This window comes from Pituophis catenifer, unplaced genomic scaffold, assembly GCF_029215685.1.
Source record: "Pituophis catenifer annectens isolate HBS135680 unplaced genomic scaffold, rPitCat1.0.hap2 SCAF_8, whole genome shotgun sequence".
Classification (NCBI taxonomy): domain Eukaryota; kingdom Metazoa; phylum Chordata; class Lepidosauria; order Squamata; family Colubridae; genus Pituophis; species Pituophis catenifer.
In genome coordinates this window covers 35,011,654-35,034,034 of record NW_027256888.1, presented here as the reverse complement: position 1 = coordinate 35,034,034, position 22,381 = coordinate 35,011,654, and the positions used below count along the sequence as shown (strand labels likewise).

The 22,381-nt window shown below is 35.5% G+C and overlaps 1 protein-coding gene across 1 annotated transcript; it reads right to left on the bottom strand.

Moving 5' to 3' along the window:
• Positions 1-2,271: 2,271 nt before the first annotated feature.
• On the bottom strand, positions 2,272-21,192 carry NEIL3 (nei like DNA glycosylase 3). Its single transcript, XM_070948845.1, has 10 exons — positions 21,034-21,192; positions 15,412-15,530; positions 14,365-14,499; positions 12,382-12,595; positions 11,703-11,777; positions 10,846-11,012; positions 9,575-9,738; positions 6,263-6,629; positions 3,792-3,966; positions 2,272-2,454 (listed from the first exon to the last, which is right to left on the bottom strand). Exons 1-10 carry the CDS (start codon positions 21,190-21,192, stop codon positions 2,272-2,274), a joined length of 1,758 nt encoding a protein of 585 aa, XP_070804946.1.
• Between the last annotated feature and the right edge of the window lie 1,189 nt (positions 21,193-22,381).

Genomic DNA, 22,381 nt, shown 5'->3' with positions numbered 1-22,381 from the left:
TCACTGATTTTAAGAGCAGCATGCTTAGAATTGCTTAGAACATCTTGAACCTTGATTCAGACTGCATAAAAATGCACTTAAAATAGTGAATGCAGATATAACACTCCAAGAATATTCAAGAACTTCAACCCATTAAGTGCTGTAAGCAGTGAAGTGAGCTTACAATTAAAAAATAAAGTTATATAAGTAGTACTCAACAAATGACAATTGCAATTAAAATTTGGGTTGCTAATCAATACAATCATTAAGCATCAAGTCACCAGACCTGACTTTATGACCATTTTTACCATGATTGTTAAGCGAATCACCACAGTAGTTAAGGAAATCTTGCTTCTCCAGTTGACTACATGTTGGAAGCCGTCTGGGAAGGTCTCAAATCATAATCCCATATCTGCGAGATTGCAACCACTGTATATGTGAGCCAATTGCCAAGCAGGATTGGCAATCACATGACCAAGGGGGTGGTGCAACAGTCATAACTTCAAAAATGGTTCATAAATCTTTTCCTGAAGCAGTCCTAACTTCAAACCACCAATAAACAAGCAGCCATAAGGATTACTTGTAATTTAATTATGGCAAAAGAAGTTCATGCTAACAAACTGCAGAGAAGGGGATCAAAGAAACTAAAACTTGAAAATCACATTTCGTCCCTTCTTGATCAGCTACAAAAAAGTAGTAGATATCCAGGGTCAGATATAATATATCCTCACAATAGTTGCATGTAAAACTCACTTAGAATAATTTTAGAATATCCCATCCTTGAACAATGAATTTTGCATTTCTATACACAATAACATTAAATGATTAGTCACCGTACTAAGCAATGAACCAGGCCGCAATGTCGTCTGTTTTCTTTGCAAAGGAAGCACACAAAGCTAAAAAACATTTTTGTAAAACTATGAGGGGGAGAGAAGAGTTCATCCTTGGCTTATTAGTATTCCAGGTTTTATTTTGTTTTTAATTAGACATATTCAGTAAGAATGAAAAAGTAAGGCAGGAGCTGCAGAATGTCAAGAGTAGTATCTATGGGTCCCACATTTACTAAGCCTAATGGTTTTTTTCCAAGAATGAGATGATGGATTTGAAGTCCAACATTAATTAGCATCACCACTGAAATGATGATTTTGATGTAATTTAGATAAAATATACCTCATTTTAAAGACAAAATTTCAGCTTTTATGACAATTTAGATGTAATCATACTGAAATTAATTTTATTTTCTAATTATGCACCAAATTTAACTGAGCTTAAAACAGAATTTGATTCGACAGTATCTAAAATGGATTTCAGCTATATTATTTTTAGTACAGATTCTGATTTATTTGTAATGTTACGTATTAATGTCTATTATTTTCAAATCAGTTTTATAAGAACCATCAGTATAAATTCACCCACTGATGAATCACAGTCCTCCCAGAATCTGGGTAGCCCACAAACATTTGGGCTTTCATATGATATTAAAGATCTGGATGTTCCCTCAGATATTTGGACCAAAAGATTAAACTAGCCCTTTTGGTGCCCCACCCCACCCCCCCAGTTTTTGGTCTACGCTGCTTTAAAATGAGTTGACTTTTAGATTCAGAATATATGTTATACTAGCATTACTGTTATTTCTGATTAGTTCTCAGGATGTTTATGTTGCATATGAAATTGCTTTTGTTGTTTTTTTCTGTTTAAACTTCTGTATACCACATAGTCACAACTGTGGCATGGGCAGCTATGTAAATAAATAGATCTAAACTATTTTTCTGTTCTGACAACAATCTCATACTGTTTATTCTTAAGAACAAACAAACACTCATCACTGTTTGAAACATTTTATTAAAAATATTAATCTTTCATAACTGATTAAAAGATGTTATACAATCTATTCATATTAAATGCATTGAAATAAAAATTTTATATAAAGACAAAGAGGGAAAAATGTTGAAGGGCAAATGGCATGAACAAACAATGATATCCATGTGTGTGTGTGTGTGTGTGTATGTACGCATGAGGGAACAACTAAGATAAGAAAAAGACTACCTATTGTTCAGATATTAAGTCTGAAATTTTCTAGTATTAGGTAAAATGCAACAAATAATGAACAGAAAATAGCAGAAATACAAAGAGGAGTATGAGAAGGAACGTTCAAATATATAACACAAATGGATTTGTAATCACAAACTGCCACTTGATCATAACCCTACTAAAATATCTCCTACAGAAGAGCAGTAGAGCACACACAGTTTGAGAAGATTAGCACCAGATAGTCCAGTGCAGTTGAATAGCTCAGCATCCTGGGATAATCTTCATTCCTAGACCATTTTCAGCCCATTGAAAGAAGTCACACTGTTTATCCTTCCCAAGAGGACACACAAAGAAATGCTTTCCATTATTAGGACCAATCTTCAGCACTGTCCTCATAATGCAGCGATTCCCATGATTGCAGAAAGGAAAATGCAGGTCTGCCCACTGCAGAGAGAAATCATTTTCTGTTAACACCAGATGCTGAAGCCAAATTCCTGTTTTAGATGGGAAGCAACAAACTCCCCGTTAATTCTGCAAGGTAGGTGGTGACTAACAGTAATCAAGCTAAGCAACTTTCTCTAAAATTCTGTTTGCTCCACTACCTAAACTCTATTTGTTTGACTTTGTGGGAGGACAGTTGTAAAAAACTTTATCTGACTTTTGGAGGAAACACAGATTTAATTTATCCAAGTAAAACTCTTGATAGCTTATGGCTTCAAAGCAATAGATCTCACTTCCCCAAGCTCTAATGTCTCTCTCCCTTGGAAAATCTGAAGGTCAAAATGACACTGCATTGCATTAGTTACCATATGGTGGAACAGAATCTATTATCAAAGCTGAGCTGAAGAGAACAAATACAAGAAAAACACCAGCACTCATTTTATGTTGTCAAGGTCATTAGAGAAAATATGAACTCAGACTCAGTTGTGCTGTTTTATTACATTAATTTTGCCCTAGAATCTTTGCACACTTGATTAAGCATTCTTACACTAGAATTGTGTCTCCTTTGATGGTTCTTGCTTTATGTTGCCTAACAGTGTTATTCCTTCTAGCTTATAAAAGATTAAAGGAAGTATGAACATATGAGTTTGATTCACTCACACTGAGTTTGAATCATTTTGATTATGGTAAATGTATTCCTAACGTTTAGCTAATACTGCAATTTTCATTGTTCTTTTTCCTACTTGTCTTTGCTTACTGTACTATTGTTAAGTTACTACCTGACAACAGTAATCTAAAAAGCACCTAAAAGAAGGAAGAAAAATAATATGATTTAGATGAAATGTTCAGAATAAACTAGCTAGGCAAGAAAGTTAAGTTTGCTTAGAGGATAGTATGCATCAATAGAATAAAGTCATATAGTCACTTGTTTTTAGAACTGTGAAAATGAAAGACAATAATTATTTTCCAAAGTACTCTTTTAATCACTCAAATACAGCTGGGGAAGTACATCAGTAAGAAAGAAATCCAAGATAGAAATGGAATAATTAATAAAACAATATTGTTATAAAGAACAGTTATTTTAACCTTAGTGTAAACAACTAACTCAAAGCCTAACAGTCCCACTGCTTGATACAGAAAATAATTTTGTAGAGAGCAGAGAACCCATTTATTCTTCTCAAAGTGCACTGAGATCCTCTTTAGACGAAGCTATCATCACAGCAATTCATTTCCCACTATGCTAAAATTAAAGAATAAGTGAAATCCATAAGTAATCACAGTTGTTTGAGAAACCAATTTATCTTTTTCAAGGATGTATGGTACTATACAAGCTCACATACTTCAAAATAGTTACACCGGGCTTCTCTTGGCAAAGGACAAGCATAAAATTGCCTGCCCTTGTTTTCTCCGTCCTTCCTCACGATGCGAAGAACACATAAGCGACTGTGTTTACTGCAGCGAGGACTGCCAGCATTTAATGTGCAAGAGCCATCTGTCATATTATCTGGAGGTGCTCTGTAATGACAAGTAACAAGATAAAAACCTGCATAAAGTTAAGGAGATTAGTTACAGCAAAACCAGCATCTTTAGTCTCAATACCACAGCTCCAAAGTCCATATAAACTCTTCTGCTTCAATGATACATCTGATCAAACAGAGCACTTAGCAATTTTATCTGCTTTACTTTCTTTTTAAAATGAAATTGAAGGACTCCATGTCAAAAATCCATTCTATTGAAATGAAATGGAAGCAGCAAATTTTTAAAAAGTTCTCTTGCTGCTTTTTAAAATAAGTAAACTGTACCATTCTGGCATTGCTAGCATAAATTTTGTACTTTCATGTAGTTTAAAAGGCATCCTGAATTGGCAACAGCAAGATGTACTAGAAAACCAATTCCTTCCAATTATATTCTTCCCCTCTGGAAAGTTATTACACGTGTCTTAGACCAGACCATGGGGATATCTATCTACTTGTCTGCTTCAAGACAATTTTCTATGCTCTTTGATCAAAGCTACTTTAATGATCCCCATCATATACCAGAGAGGAGGAAGTCTGACTGGCAGAGCAGAAAAGTGTATTTTATGAAGGTGATAGGAAAGCTTTGCTCTCCTCTGGTGTTAGCATCACCAGAATAGCTGGATAGTGTCTGTTTACAATGCACAAGGGCATCTGCCTTGACTCTTAATGTTTAAACAAGGTTAGATTGCTTCTTGTTTCTTAGGTTTGGCAGCAGCCAGGGTTTTTGGCAAATATGTTACTAGTCAAGCTCAAAAGGCATTAGGTAATTTCACTCTAGGGTACATGAATATGTAAGCAGCATTTCTCCCCAGTATTACTGTGACCTGATGGCTTTTTATGTAGTTTCCTCTCTAGACCAAGCTTGGCAGAAGCTTCTTGAACACAGCCTATATGCCATTAGACAGCCTACAGTATACACTGTTAACAAATGCAATAAAATAAAATCCCTAATCATTATACTATGGAATCTAGCAGCTATCTCTTATAAGACTGCCTCTAATAATTGTAGTAGTGTAAAGTACAATTATTATTTTTTCCAGTATCTCTTTTATCTTTCATTATTCTTAGGAAACTGAAGCTCATATTAAACAGCTGAATTTGGCATTCACCCATCTCTCATCTGCAGTGATACCATTAAGGACTGACTCATCTGTCCATTTCCCAACATGATTTATGCTACCTGGCAACATCGTCCTTCTGCCACTTACATATGGTTAGACAGGTCAATGAGACTTCACAAGAATGGGTACAAATCACAGATTAAAAATGATAATATTCAGAAATCAAATATTCCAATCCTAACCTAATGTTCTGTATAAGATCTAAAAGTCAAACCTAACCAAATAATATTTCAGAAGCAATCTCTTCATACTCCACTACTGAACCAAAATATGAGCAAATTTTATACTGTAAAACTTGGGAGGGAATTTGGAACCTTCTTTAGATATCTTGTGAAAGCTACAACAGTGCAAGCAATGCTGGCCCTCTTCACCCAGATTCTCAACTTTGCATAACGAATGACAAGAATTCTACTGATGTTGCCTGTGTAAAATGTCCCTGCTTTCTCTGACATTCAGGAATCTGAGGGGAAATTGCACAGCTGGAGCCCAGCTGTGAACGGATCCACCAGCTGTCTAGAATATTCCTCTATGGAGCTAGGTAGAGGTTCCTCTAGTTTCTCTTTCTGCAAGAGGGACTAAATTACCTTAAATAAGACTGCTGGCCAACAGAATGCAAATACAAAAATTTATTATGCCATATGAGAGTGGTTATTATTGGAAGCCTGAAAATTTCAATTTGTTTAAACAGGTTATAGAAATGCATTTAAAAATACTATTTTATTCCAAAGGTTCTTCTGCAACATTTCCTGTCAGTTTGCCAGAACAATTCTACATTTTAAGAAGGAAGTGAGGCTGTAACTCCTATTCATCCTTCCATTATGCCTACCAACTCAGCTCTCCCTTGCTGCTTCTTTATTAAGTGATTGGTGACTGCGGACTTCAAATATTTTTCAAATGTTTCCATTCTACAAGTACATCCCAGATATATACTGTATATGCTTTAATCTATCTGCACCTGGCAAACAACCCTTTCTAACCATTTCTTTGGATCTAGTAAGCTGCCTCGGCCACAAGCCTACAACACTTTAGGACACAGCTGCAGACAAAGTTGTTTCATGGACCGTTATCTGCCAAAATATAAGTAACATTGCACATTTCAAAGCAAAAATATAATACAAACAGTTTTTCATACGAACAATTTTACCCCTCAATATGTAGTTGAAATTAACAAACCTGTTTACAAATTTCTCAGTAAGGCTTCCAACAGATGAAGTTGAACAATCAATTTTCTGTTTCTTTGATGCTGGCTTTAAAGAATTACATTGATGGGGAAAAGGTATTGATGAATTTACTTCATAGTGGTTGGTACTGTTAAAATCGTTTCTTGAAGGATCATGCAGAGAGCCTCCATCTGGAGTTCGACTTTCACTTCTGTTACGTTCCAGTAGAATGTCTTTACCAGCAAAATCTGTCAATACTAGAGTTGCTGTCCCAAATGCCGTCTTCCTATTTATCTTAATTTCCATTCTTGATTTTCCAAAGTTGTAACATGGATATTTGACTAAGGAGCTATTATCTGTTGTTAAACCTCCATTTCTTTCTTTTTTTTTTTTAAGTTGAAATAGATAAAAAATATCCTGGTTAGTATTAATGAATCAACTGTTTCCATGTCTCCCTAAATTGTATAACTCCAGCAATAACACGCTACATAGTGCTTCAATTTATGATCCTGATAGTTCAAGTAATCTACTGTAGCAATACAGAAATAGTTATAGTCATAATTCTGCATAGAAATGCTTATTCCCATTTATATAAAGATATGCATTAAAGTAGTACAATGGGTCTCAGAAGAGCACTCCACTATTATGGTCATGAACATCCCCATAGACATTAATTGAACTGAAGACATGAGAAATGATATTAATCTTGGTTGCAGGGGTTTTTTGGCCTTTTCTTGTACAAAGCTGATTTTAATAACTGCTAACCAACTAAAAAGCAAAGGCAAAGCAAGAGAAATATTTGTAAAAATAAAGATAAGATGGTGTTAATTATAAATACAGAGCGAAGTGTTTGATACACAATACCCCCCCAAAATACTGAATGCTATTTGGGGGTGGTGGTGAAGAAGGGGATAAAGTTACTTTATTAAAACACTGTAAAGAAGTCTTCAGATGACAACTAAAATCCAATAATTATTGTGATTTTGTTCTAGAGCCCTAAGCTTTACTGCCTTTGTTGCACAGTATTTGTTTCAGCTTCTAGATCACCAGCTGGACACATAAATTCCAGGGGCTAATTTAATTCATGAATTTGATTTTCTGAAGGGACTAAAATCTTTAGATTCCTGAGTCTGGCTAAAGAATCAACTAAGAAAAGATAATCAAGAACATACTTTGCAGCTGATACAAATACAGAGTGAAAGAGCCTGTAGTTACAGTGGACTAAAGCACTGTTATTAACATCTGCTGCTTGCAATTACTGCAAGTTCAAATCTCACCAGGCTCAAGGTTGACTCAGCCTTCCATCCTTTCAAAGGTAGGTGAAATGAGGACCCAGATTGTGGGGGCAATAAGCTGACTTTGTATAAATATACAAAAGTATGAAGGCTATTGCTTAACGCATTGTAAGCTGCCGTGAGTCTCCAGAGAAGGGCGGCATATAAATTAAAGCAAAAAAAAAAAACAGTCCTTCACGCTCTTAGGCCCAACACTGCATTTTTTCTCATGCCAGTCATTGGATTTTATAAATTTAGTTGTGAATGCCTTCTGTAATAGCTTTAAATATTACATATGTAAACCAAGAGCATTTTTACTACATTTTTGAACAACTGATTCTATGAAATAATTTCAATGTAATTGAATGTCAAAAGAAGTATTGACAAGTTCATCAAGTGTGCCCACAGCACTTCCAAAGATCTTTTCCATTTCATGGGTGTACGTTACCTATATCATCCAACCTGACCTGTTTTTGATTAGCCACTATTATATTCAAAAAATGCCAACAGAGTTGTTCTTTAAGATAAACATGATAGACTGCTTGTGCTTCACAGCATGCCAACTGCCTATTTATAATTTTAAACTAATTTTTAAAATTAACTTAGGGGTTTCTTGGCAGGTATTTCTGATGAGATATTTATAATGGACTGATGACCACAACCACAAAGTTGCTTATTCCTTATCAAATACTTTTCCAACAGCATCCATCATTAGAGGCATTCTTCTCGAAGCCCACAGACTATTTCAGCACTACTAAGGCAGAAAGAAAATCACTTACAGTAGTAAGAAAAGGCTGGAAAGAATTTAATTGAAAATACACAAATAAAAAGGGCAACATGTTTTAAACAAAAGATCTTAAAGAAAATGACTTGGCATTTAAAACTTTGGAAAGAGAAGAACTAACTAAAAAAAAAAAGCAAATGGAGAAAACTATTAGAATAAAGTAGACGAAGCAAAATCAGAGTAAAAAAGGAGTGTGCTTTGAAGATTAGAATCTTAAGACTACTGCTGAATACTGCCCCAGGTAGTGGAAGGCAATATTGGACACAGCTATTGTGAAGAGAGTGGGATATACTACAAATGGCAAAGACAGTCTAAATTTATCTCCACTCAGAATCTCAATGCTTCAGCATCTCAGTGCTCCAGAATCTTAAGCATTTTATGGATTGAAATTTAAAATCTCAAATATTTTATTGCTAGGATTAAAGACTTCTCAGTGCGCAGACTCCAGTATTCCAGAAATATCAATAAAGTGAAATACAGTTCTGGCCCCTTCTAGCTATAAAAGGAAAGATTTTCTCCCTTCCTGCAAATGTATTCCTTTTCAAATGTATGAAACATTTGGTTTGGCAATTCAGAAAGTGCTGAGGTATACAAAAAGTACAGAAGGTTCAAGTGAATAATTCATTCAGCAGAGGATCATAGAACAGCTGTGAAAGTATAGATTTGAGTTACAAAAAGAACATTCCATTTTAACGCAAACAATTGTTCTCTAAAGTGACTAGTGTCTGGGTTTATAATTCAGATTTTAAGCACAAGTCTCTGCTCAAGATACCTTATTTTTCTTCATCATGGTTTGTTTCAAATAGAATTTCTTCTAAATTTTCTTCCTTAAGAAACAAAATTATACCCCTATGCTGCTCTTTTACAAGATCCATAAGCAGACACTTGCCATTTTATTGTTAATTAAAATTAACAATAAGAACTTCATGTTGCTAATGGCATGTAGAATAGCAGTAATATTGGGCCAAAGTTTGTTGTAATAAAAATACAAAATGCAGTACATACGTATTAGAAAGCATTTGCAGCAAAAAGAAAAACCATATATCAACAATAAATTATATGGAGCTGCACACACAGCAAATTAATGATATATGTGTCAATTGATGTAAGATTTCAGACTGAACTATCAGATAAAACAATACAATCACAATGCAGAACTGAAATCCTAATGTGTTATTTCATATTACACACGTTACATGTGAAAATAAAAATAATCTTGTCGTGTTACATTAGAGGTGCAAACAGGCCGTCATAAAGCATGAAATACCTTCGGACCGTGTTGTCAGGCACGCATCACATATTTTCACAGAAGGCTTGTTTAATAGAGTACAGAGTTTGCAGGCCCACTCCTCTTCTGACTTCTGAGCAACCTCTCTAGAACAAAATTCCCTGTTGAATGGCCAACCACTTAAACTATTTCTTCTTGGCTGCCTGTTGTGGGATGAAGGAAGGAGAAATTTACTGCAGATAAATATGCAGATAGATTCAGTTGGTTGAACAACCATATTCAGTGAATGGTCCTTAATGGTTCAATGCTACATGGAAAGAAATATGCAGTGTACTTGAGGTTCTGTCCTGGGCGTGGTGATTGTCAACATTTTTATAATTACTTATACTATAAGGAATGTCTAATACCTCAGGGAAAGGTTCAAGGTTTGGAAGGATTTTGATAGCCTTGAACAAGAGGCCTTTCCCAACAAATACAGTTAGATTTTGCCCTATGTGTGATTTGGCCATTTGTAAGAAAAATAGTCTGCTGCTAAGTTCACCAGCTTGGATATTCAGTGAAAGGAACTGGACTAGTGTTATTCCTCAGAGCTCACTTGATTTTCTTTAAACAAAATCCAAAACTTGCATTAACAAAATTATCGTTGAATATTTATGGTTCTATCTTGGCAAATGAAGAATTGTCTACTGCTCTACAAATTATGCACTGGAAACAAATTCATTTTGTGTCTAATCACACTTGGCCAATATAGAATTTTATTCTATTCTGTTCTGTTTCGTTCCATTCCTTTCTGTTCCATTCCTATTCCATCCAGTTGTAATGGTTCAATATAAGCTGCTGGGATTTCACTGGTTGAGCAGACAACTCAAGTAATATGGGAAGAAGAAAAAAAAATCCCCCTCAAAATTCAAACATTAAATTGTACTGAGATAAATTGTGAAATGCTTTTAAAGGTAATAAGGTAGCCCTTGACGTACAAGTACAGTGAAGCTCCGAATTTCTGTAGCTAAGCAAGACAGTTAAGTTTTGCCCCATTTTACTAACTTTCATGCCACAGTTGTTAAGTGAATCACTATAGTTGTTAAGTTAGTAACACAGTTAAGTGAATCTGGTTTCCCCATTGACTGCTTGCAAAAGGTGATCACATGACCCAGGAACACTTAGAGTCAGTTGCCAAGGGTTTGAATTTTGATCACGTGAACATGGGGATGCTGCAACAGTCATAAGTGTGAAAAATGGTCATAAGTCATTTTTTTCAGTGCCATTATAACTTTGAACGGTCACTAAGTGAACTACCTGTAAAGACTTACCACAAATCCCCAGGCTGAGGTTTGTCATTTTGGCACTGTGAGCAGAAATAGGTCATTCTGTTGTTCTCTCCTAATCGACATACTGTGATCTTTCCGCTGCATTGGTGGCAAGTGGGGCGATTATACACTCTATAGTGTTTACTTATTGCCAATCCCATCTTGCAACACTGGAACAGACAATTATTATTTATGTGTCTTCAAAAGCCAAAGATGCAGTTCATCTCAAATCATATTTGTCTTGTAATAACTGGAAAGAACTTACAAATAAATTGAAAAACTTTGTTTTATTTTTGGGTGTATTGGACAAAATAAATTATTCTTTTCTTTTCCTCTTTCAGGGGAAGAGGTTCTCTAGTGATATCTCCCAGCTGCATTAAAATCCTCTAAACATTGTCCAGGAGATGATGGGTTAAGTAGCATTTCTCCAATCAACCAAATTTAATAGAACATGTGCAGCCTGCAAAGGTTTTTAAAAATTACGTATCTCTGCTCTAATAAAAGTTCAAACATAAAACATCATATTTCAGACTAGGTTAGAATCCTTTATCTGGAAGTGCAAACTTTTCTTCAGAAAGATAATTTTGATTATTTGGAATATTATATCATAGGATTCTTCTCTCTGGTATTCAAAGACATAGTTCCAAAAAGGCTATTTTCACTATTATTTAATGTATAAATTCACACATTTTTAAAACAGGATTGTATTTAACAATGTACAAGAGACAAAAAAAATCCTTTCATCAGTTGATGGAATAATGCAAAAAAAATAAATAAAGTAACAGTTACTTTAAGGCTGTATATTCAGCTTGTATTTTTTTTCTTTTTGCCAAACTCTTAGAAAAGAATTTTTTTCCTACCTTATAAAAGAGAAGTGAGAAATCTCGAGTCATTTTCACCAAATGGCATATTTGCTCATCTGTTAATTGACAAACCTGTAATTTGGAACATTGGTTTTAAAAAGTACAGTGAAGCTTGGGTTTTTTGCTATATAAAGTCTCTTTCATTAAGGAGATTTTGATGACCAGATGATACACGAACCTAACTTAATAATACAGGAAACACTGACAATAACAAGCCTACTTGGATTTTAATACAGCAATCCTATACATGAAACTAACATTTGAACCACTACATATAGAATTGCTCTATAAATATGATTAAGGCTTCATTTATGGAAGTTTTTTTGCAGCTATGCAGTAAGTACTAGACATCCACAATGGACTCATGATTATGGAAAATATAATTGACTTTCTCATATGATACTCACATTTGTTTGTATTTTAACATTTTCTTATGAAATTGGTAATCACTGGTCAAAGACCATATGATTTTGATTCTGAATATAAATGATCTATTGGGATTATCTATGGAAGGTAATGTTTCAATGAATTCCTTATGGAATTGTAAACCTTTTATTTACAATGTAATAGAACAGTCATTGTGTACTTTACAATTTTCTTTTAAGAGCTCAAGACCTAAATCATAATAAGTAAAATGTAAAATACAACTGAAAGCAGCTAGAAATATTTTACATACTTTAACAATTGGGTGTAGACCACTGTCATAAAGTGCTTCATTCTTTATGATATTTCCCACTCCAGGTAGGATTGCCTGATCAAGCAATACATCACATAACATACGGCCCTTTTGCTTCTTAATCTCACTTTCTGCTCTTTGGAAGCTAAATTTTGTACTGCAGACATCTAGATCTCCAAGCATTCTAATTTTTTCTTCACATTCAACTGTGTTTCTGTAAGATTAAAAATAAAAATGATTGTCAGATCATAACTGCCGAGAAGGCAAACTCTGCCTAAAATATAATATCTTATGAAGACTAACCACCACTTTCCCCAATGGCCTCAAAGAACAGCCAAATTTTCACTGACTTTCTTAATGTTATCAGATAATACCTGCACGGGTCTTTGGATGGATGCCATTCCAGAGGTCAGGATTGCAACAGCGAAGGCAGGCTTTCTGAGTGCTAATAAGTGATTCTGTTTTAAAGGATCTGAACCATACTTACTCTGCCCGACTTCACTGGCCAGGCATAAACGGTAGTTGCTTAATTGCACCACACCGGCATAACACTATATACCCATCACTGCCTGCAGCACTGCATTCTGGACTAGTTGTAGCTTCCAGGTCTTCATGGGCAAGCTATGCAAAGCACATTGCAAGAGCCCATTGTGAGGTGACTAGAGAATAAGTGTCTATCTGAAGAATCTTAACAGGTAGACTACATAAGTTTCTGTGGTGCTTCAGCCACAACATCAAGCTGGAGCTATGAATCCAAAATGACTCCATGGGATTCATACCAGACCCAAGTGGAGAAGTATAAACCAATTCAAGATTAAAGAAAGTCCCTGGAAACAGTGGTACAAATTGCTACAGCCACTCTGCATTGGCAGAACACAAACTGACAGATAACATCCCTTTGTGGTTTTATGAAAACATTAAAGAATTAAGAAGTAGATATGGAAATTGTAAAAATGATTAAAATTATCAAAACCAAGCTGAATTGAGAAGAAAGCAGCAAGAGCCTTGAACTAAAATAGAAGGCGGGTGGAGGGGAATGGTTACTTTTTGTTTGTTTTAGCTTTTACCTTCTGGACCGGAAAATGAAAAATGGGTCAAGAGGACAAGATTTAGCAAAAACTTAGGTGTTCTCAGAACAGCCGATCTCTCAATCATAGAATAGCTAAATTCAAAGATAATTCAACAAACAATGGTTTATCAGTAATAATACAATTATCTGGGCCTTGGATTTTCATAGCTTTCCTATTTTTCCTCCTTTGTTGGAACAGAGAAAAATCAGTTTTAGTTCTTGTTTTCAATTAACCATAATGCCTAAAGCAGAAATCATGTCATATGTAAATATATAAGCTGTGGTAAATTAAAAATAATTAACCCCATAAAACATAACAGGATATAAGTGAATGGGACTTACTCCCAAGTATGCTTGCAAAGAACTCAGTAGGAATGATTTCTTAACAAGCATGATCAAGAGCAAGCCGTTAATCAATGTATAGGGGATTTAGAGAGACACAGAAGTAAGGCATGCATCTATAAAGAATATTTGCCACCTGCTCATTTTTATAATACTCATGCTAAATATTAATAGCTTAAACAAAATCTCTGCTGGCTGATTTTTAGGTGCATTTTTAATCAAACATGTTTTAAAAATCAATTACTCCAACTTTTTTATGAATACAACACTAGAGCTTAATACATACAAACATTTATGAGTAAAAGGGGATTGTAACTTATGATAGAGATTGCCAAGTATGAATCAAGGGAGTGGCTTTTTGTCATTAAAAATACAATTTAAACATGCAGTGGGATTTTAAAAACCTCTTTTCTCCATCCAGTCACTATCAATCTATATAAAGCAAATGAAGTGAACTACTAGAATTAAGCATATTTTCAGTAGATTTAAGCAAGCTCCCCACTGTTGACTTAGAATGGTAATATTTTCCTTCCTGCATGAAAGATATTCCAGTAAAACATATGTTACTTTACCTAAGCTCTACAGTTGCATCGTAGAAACAAATCAAATCAGTAGTAAATTGTATTTCTAAGGCTGTTAGTGCTACACTTCTCTTTTGGCTTGCATCTGGATTTATACGCAAAGAACCATTCATGCCAAAGTGGATCCTAGAAGAGAAATGTATTTTAAAATATATCTTATTCAGAACTACTTCTAGTTTTATGACTACTCAAATACAATGATAATCATAAATTATCCTGGTTGTGATTAATAGTATGCTATAATTGTTGCTCTAATTCCATGTGGCCTTCAGCCTAATACCACCACCGCCACTACACTCTTTCTTTCTTTCTTCTTTCTTTCTTTCTTTCTTTCTTTCTTTCTTTCTTTCTTTCTTTCTTTCTTTCTTTCTTTCTTTCTTTCTTTCCTTCCTTCCTTCCTTCCTTCCTTCCTCTCTCTCTCGTTCCCTCCCTCTTAACTAGTTTTAAAAAGAGATGTCTGATTTTTTCTTTTTAAGTGGAGTGATAGTAGGGAACAGAATGTGACCATTAGATCCCAAACAGTAAAGTACCCTCAATATTGGCATGTGATTCAACAAATCATGCCTGCAAGAATGTGTCTGAAAAGTCACTTTGTGTGAGATGTGTGACCCTATAAATTTGAGACATAAATAATAAAAGGAAGATAACTATTAATGTCAATCTTATCTTAGCTCTAGAAATTGTTTGGTTGGTTTAAGCTAATTCATATAAATATCTAAGTGTGGGACAGCTAAACTAAAAATTTATTTACTGGAAGATTTAAGCATTCACATATGATTTTAGTGGGGTCTAAAATACAATGGGTTTGTTTGGCTCATGACCCACAAAATGGCAGAGGAGGCATCTATTTGCTTACTGTAGAACTACAATTTTATGCTAAGTCATGTTCATAGTTATGAAGTTCATAGTCTTTAGTATAGCTAGTATGATCAAATGTTTACTTTGTATCTGGGCAAGAAGAAAATAATATTCTGAGAAAGATAAATAAGTCACAATAATTCCTTTGAATTATACAAGGTAATAATATATCTTTCTCACCTTAAGGCTTTTTCTCCAAAGAATATGAAAAGTTCTTTCCCCAAAGTTTCCACGCCACAGTACACACATCCATTAACTACCTTTAAGAAATGTTGGCACAAATTCTTATTTCCGGTAATCTAAACAGTTTGAAAATATTAACAAAATAAATGTTAGGAAAGAAGTTTAAACTTTGGTTTCACATTTATCCATTTATGAGACATAATTCATTACAGGTAGTTCTCAATATACAATTGAGCCCATAACTTTTGTTGCTAAGCAAGGCAGTTGTTAATTGAGTTGTGCCTTATTCCATGACCTCTTTTCTCACAATTATTAAGTAAATCACTGCAGTTAAGTGAATCATATGGTCACTAAGTGAAGCTGGCTTCCCCCTTTGATTTTTCTTGTCAGACGTTGACTGGAAGGTTAGAAATAGTGATCCTATGAACTCAGGACAGTGCAATTGTCATATACCATATTTTTCAGACTATAAGATGCTCCAGACTATAAGACACACCTAAGTTTTTGGGGAGGAAAACAAGAAAAAAATATCTGCCTCTGCCTCCCAGCAATTTGCCTCCTTGCAGCAAACAGTAAATAACCTGGTCAGTTCAGCACAGCCTGATTTAGCACGAGCAGCTGATTGGCGGTTAGATTGGTCTCCCAGAATACCGCCTATCGGCTGTTCCAGGCTGTGGGGATTGCCGCTGTCACCTATCGCTGCCTCCATGCACTCCATTTTAGGCCTCTGCATGCCCCATTTTTGGCCTGTTTGAAGCAGCAGGGAAGCCGCCTATCCCCGCCGCCTGGAAGGGGCCAAAAATGGGGCATGTAGAAGCCAAAAACGGGATGCAGGGAGGCTGAAAATGGGGCGCGCAGAGGTGGCAGCGATCCCGGCAGCCTGAAACAGCTGATAGGCAGTATTCCGGGAGGCCAAGGCTGAAGGGTGGGGGCTGGCAGGTGGGCGTGGCTTCAGCAACATTCACTCTGTAAGATGCACAGACATTTCCACCCACTTTGGGGAGGGGGATGCTGCAACAGTCATGTGAAAAAATTGTCATAAATCACTTTTTTCAGTGTGTTGTAACTTTGAACAGTTACTGAATGGTTGCCTAAGTCTGAGTCAGTACAAAACAATGCTGACAAAATAGTTGATGTTTTCTTTGTCAATTCCTATTCTACCCTGGCCGCATCTATTCTAAGTCATTGCCAAAATGATTGGTTTGCTTCTCTGGTTTTGCTGCCATTACTTTTCAATATATCACAGCTATCATCGAAAACACCATCCAGTGCTTTACAGCAGGAATCCAAAAGGTCTCACTGAAACTCTGCTTAAACTCCGCTTGGCTGGCATGTATCCCTTCTTCCATATCCCATTTGGGTATCACCCAAGTTAAAATAATTAACATTATAATAATTAAGAATCACAAAACATATGGAAAGACTTCAGGGCAGAATAGGCCCAATGGAGCTAAAAACAGACCTCATTATGGCTGTATAATTATTTCTATCCAAGAAAGCAGGAATAACTGAAGCTGGCTAGCTTTTGAGGAACAGGATTTCATGCTTGGCAAGAAAGGCAGTGACTGAATATAGAGACTTGGCAAACAAGTGCAAATTTGTCTTCTCTTTTTCCTTCAAAAGAAAGAGTTGGGGGTCTGTTGACCTGTCATCTACCTAGTTGGAAGCCTGGAGACATGTTGATGTCAATATTATGTCTGCTATTAAAAAAATCTCATTGATGGCTGCAAATGCATATCATAGGAATTGCTGAGGTCAAAGCATGATTGTGTCGTAGCTAAGTGCAAGTAATGAAAAAGCCACAGTATTCATAATATCATTCAATATAGATTCTATAATATCGATTTGTCTGTCTTTTATGTTCATCAGGTGAGGCCCTCCTATGCCAGTACCGTCCGGAATGTTATTTTTGTGTAATCTAAGAACAAGACCTTTTCCATTGTGAGGCCCACTGTGGAAAATTTTCATGTGGGAACCCAAATTCAAATTATGCAGAATCTGAAAACTAATGTCCTACTTATAAACACTGGCTATTGTTTTATATGTGACTACTGTGTAGAAGATACTGTATATATTTAATATTGTATCCTATAGAGATATATGGCTTGAAAGGTGATTCATTAATACTTTAATAAATAACAAGTTTTGATAAAAGTGCTAACATAAATGCTATTCATAGCTATGCTCATAGTTTAGAAGCTGGATATCAATGAATCAAGCAGTTCTGGAATTGTTAAAGAAACCATATTTAAATACTATTCTCAAGTGTTGTAGTTCTATATCTGAGACAAGGAAAAAAATCTTTTTCCCAAGCAATTCAGACAAAAAAATTCAGGACAAAATATGGAATTTGAGGATGTTTTCAGATACAATACAGATTCTACCTTATTATTTCATAATCTATTTTTATAGTTGAATACCTATATAAATATGTAAACATAGCTTGGTAATGAACTATATTAATATTTATTTGCTAATTGCCTATGAAACTCATAAACATAGGAGAAAGGAAAGGAAATTTATCCATTCGCTCAGAGCAATTGCCACTATTGACAGAAAGTCTAAAAATTCAAATAACTAAATAATACTGCTTATTTAAGTTTTAGGTTGATTTTAAGGGACTATAGGAAAGTTTGTTTTCTAATATCAAAATTGCAATTGTGAGGTAAGAGTGTTAGGCAAAGATTCCATATATACAAAATGCAAAGATTCCATATATCCAAAATGCAGATATATTTTTCTTAATCCTTCAGAAATTATTTAGAGGAAAAAACCATTTGAAAATGTATTTTAAAAGCAGAACCCAAATTTCATGACATTTAGCAACTCATTTAGCAATATTTTAGCAGTATTCGCCATTCTACTATAATATGCTGACATTCTTTATGAAGTATCTTCCCAGCTACATACACAATAGTAAATAATTAAAAGACTCAAGATTGCTGTTTTTGCAGTTGCTAATTTCCTTTTGAATTTTTAAATGCCTTTGTGAAATAAGCATGTTGTAAACTGAAGGTCATGGTGTAAGTTGATTATTTCAGACACAATTAGACATTGGCATTGGGTTCATGAAAGCAGAAAGTGAATAGGGATAATTTTAAGCTTTCTTGAATATAATTTTTCAGTTCCAGAATCAGCTGTGAATAGCTAGATATAAATCAATGGAATATCACAGGAATAGTTTCTTAGTATTTTCCTCTTAAGTGGTATGATAGATCATTGCTTTCTTTTTTCTTTTTTTAGTTGCATCCACTTCTGCAGCTTCTTTGATCCCTATAAGAGCTTCCCTTCCCAGCAAGTGGTGATCAGGTAGGAACACATCTCACAACTGACTTAACCATGAATATTCAGGCACTCAATAAAGCAGACTAGAAAAATATGACAGGGCTTTCTTGCTGTGAATGTTACGTATGAGTGAAGCTCACTTTTAAACAAACAGTAGATTAATGATATAAAAATGTTCCTGAATTATATATTTCTACAGAGTGAAAATGGTAGAATTTCATGCTTTCTTGCTGCTACAATAAGGAAAAACCACCCAATCCACAAAAAATGAAAGTTTATAATCCACCCTTTGTTGAACCATCCTCTTAACCATGACCAGAATACCATAGGTACTCATACTGAATATTAAGGAAGAATTTTAAGTGGACCAGGAAGAATTTTGCTGGACAAGCTGCTATATGTGCAGACTGATCTCTGATTAAATCTAGCTAAATATCCAGTGTTCTAGGAGTTTGATATCTAGCAGTGGACCTAGTCATAGGACTATCTGAGGCAAGATAGCAATACCAGGACACATTTAATGTAAACGTACTTGTAAATTATCTACAAAATAGTAGCACTGAGATATTTAAAATGGATGCCAAACATGACCTTCAGCTACAATCAACAAACCAAAATATAGAATCTACCAAATATTTTCCCCTAGTTAAAAATCCATGAACACTTTGTGGATCATGTTCCCACTAATGACACTTCTTTGCCTGCATTCAAACAAAGACAGAGGCAGCAATTCTCTTGGTATATTCATCCCACCAACCAGAATTCAGGCTTAGCTTCACAGCTCATTAATCCAAGCTGCTCATTTATATTCCAACATCTTTCCCCCTATAAAGTTCCACAAGCCCCAACAGGGTAATTTTATGCTGGCAACACTAGTGATCAAAACTTGCAGAGAAGTGGCATGCTGTGTACATGGGAAGCAAAGAAAAAAAAATCCTCTTGTCCTAAGCCTTTATACCAGTAGTATTCCTCATTAGCACATTTTTAAACAAATAAACAAGTCCACCCACCCAGTTTATATACATAATATAGATATATATGCCAATTTCTGAATGTGATCTTTCCGCATGCTAACGACAGATAACTATAGTGGATGTTGTGCAACTGACTCCTTTATAATAAACAAATATAATAAAATTGCCATCTTTCTAATTAGACTGAGTGACTGGAGGACACTTTCCTCATTATTTCTTACATGTGTTCAATGTTTGCCGGAGTTCTTCCAACTCTTCATATTAATCAGACTTGTTATGGTTGATTTATTATGTTAATGGCAGGAATATATTACAGATGTTGGTTATTTCTTTTTAAGTGTTTTGTGCAAGGAGAGAAAAAAGCCACACAAAAAAATCTGCCAGAAAAACTCCGATAGTCAAAACGTATGATTACTGAGAATGAGATGACTATGCTGCTTATGTTAACCTCATATCAATCAGTTACGTCTTTTGCAATTCTAATATGCAAAGAACTCTTGTGATAAAGGATTATTTACTAACTGGGCAGCTTGCATATGCTTAATCTTTAAGAACAAGATACTGGCATAGAGGCTGTCAAACTCCATAGTAGCCTGCAAAACATTGCCAATCAGATGTAGATGAAATTCAGGCCAGGCTCGCCATGCAATTATTAATGAAAGAACCAATCGGAATGCCTAAAATTAGAGTTACTTGAGCCATGCATGTACTCCTTTTCCACTTTATAAGTTGTAAATAGCTTGGATTCAATAATTAATAGATTTAATCCAATGGTAAAACAAATACTAAGGATTAGATTAGCTAATCTTAAATGGGTTACCTATTGTCTATTGAATGGCACTGGTGTCTTGGCAGAAATGATTTAGACAGGAATTCTAGCAGTTAACAGTCTATTTCTGCTACTCTGGATTTTAGTCATTAACAGTATTTGTAAACAGGTACCTGTCTCTGAACGGTATGGGAACCAACCTGCTACTTATGAATACTTTTTACTCTCCACAGACTTCATCCCAGGGCCTGAACCCAAATTCTGGAAAGTCCAATACCAGAGCATGATTGCCATAACCAGTTTTCCTCATGTAAATAATGAGTTAGGGCAATTAAACAACATGGATTCTTGGTCCTAACTAATGCTATTAATTTCATATTTACAATTCCGCACAAAAAAGAACATGCTTTGAAAGATTCCATCATTCAACAGGCACTCGGTGTGATTTGCTGCCCTTGTCTCAGGGAAGAGCGCAGAATGGGAAGTTGCCCCATCCAGCTCTGGCCTACCTAATTGCAACCCAACAGCTCGTGGGGTGGAATGTCAAGTTCTTGCACGACCCTCCGTGGAAGAAGCTCGGACGCTACTAACCCTATCGGAGACGCCGTCAGCGGCTCTTCTCTTTAAGGTTCCAATTTGCGGCGCAGATGGGACCACTGCAGTTCCCCGCACACACCTCACGGTTTGACCTGGGGCAATTCGACCTCTGATTTTCTCCCCGTTCAGCTTGCAACCGGGACCTTCCACCATACTGGAAAAAAAAGGAAAAACGTCTGACGAAGCTTTGTTCAAATTTCGCGCCGCCGCTCCTGCATGGCTGTTTCGCCCAAGGCGAGGCCGCCCCTCTTTCGTAATTGCTTTTGGTGAGCTCACAAACACAAGCAGGGAGAGCGCGTGGGAGTCTGGCCTGAAAAGAGCTTTTGAACTGCAGGTTCCGGATGTGAGTCTTATTTTCCTTTCTGAAGCATAATATGTGCTCCTTCTCATTCGAAGTTCATGGGCAATGTAAAACAGTCGAACCCCTTTTCTGCCAGTAAGAAAACGAAAATAACTTCTCCCTGCATCCAAGTTTTGGATTGCCTCAGGTTAAAGGTTTCTTTTGGATTGTAAAATATATTGAGATTTTTTTCCCCCAGTAAAGGTCATCTCAATCTATTGTACCTTAACAAGATTGTTGTAAAAAGGAATGTGACTTGTAGTCGGAAGAAAGGTGGAAATTAAAAAAAGGAAAAAAGGAATCTTTTAAAAGAGGAGCAATTGAAGCTGGCTATTTTAATTGGGACAATCAGATTGTAGGAAAAACAAGTCCAAGCTTTACATTTTGTAAAACGTCCAGGTTCATTGCTCCTTTGCATTTGTTAGATCAGTCTCCCCATCAGTCTCTCCTTTTAAAATGACTCTGAATCGGGCTTTCTGGTCATACTAACTGATGCTCCTATCTCAAGGCCCTAGGAGGGGACAAGAAATGGGAGAAACTGTCAACACAGCATATTTCATATTTTATTTTTTAGATTACAGATAGTCCTCAATTTACAACCATTCATTTAGTTACCATTTGAAGTTACAATGGTTCTGAAAAAAGTTATTTATGACCTAATTGTAAGTTGTTCAGACTTACAATTGTTGCAGATCCCCATGATCAAAATTCAGACGCTTATCTCATATTTCTGATGATTTCAGTGTCCCCAGTCATGTGATCACCTTTTGCGATTTTTTTTTGACAAGCAAAGTGAATGGAGAAACCAGATTCATGTTACTAAATATCTGCAGTGATTCACTTAACTTGGCAAGTAAATTCATAAAATGGGACATAAAACTGTCTTGCTTAGCAACAGAAATTTTGGGCTCAATTGTGGCCATAAATTTTATGGGTAAGGGGTTTTAAATTGGAGAAGCCAAAGATAATTTAATTTCGTTTTAATGTATTTTAATATTTGTA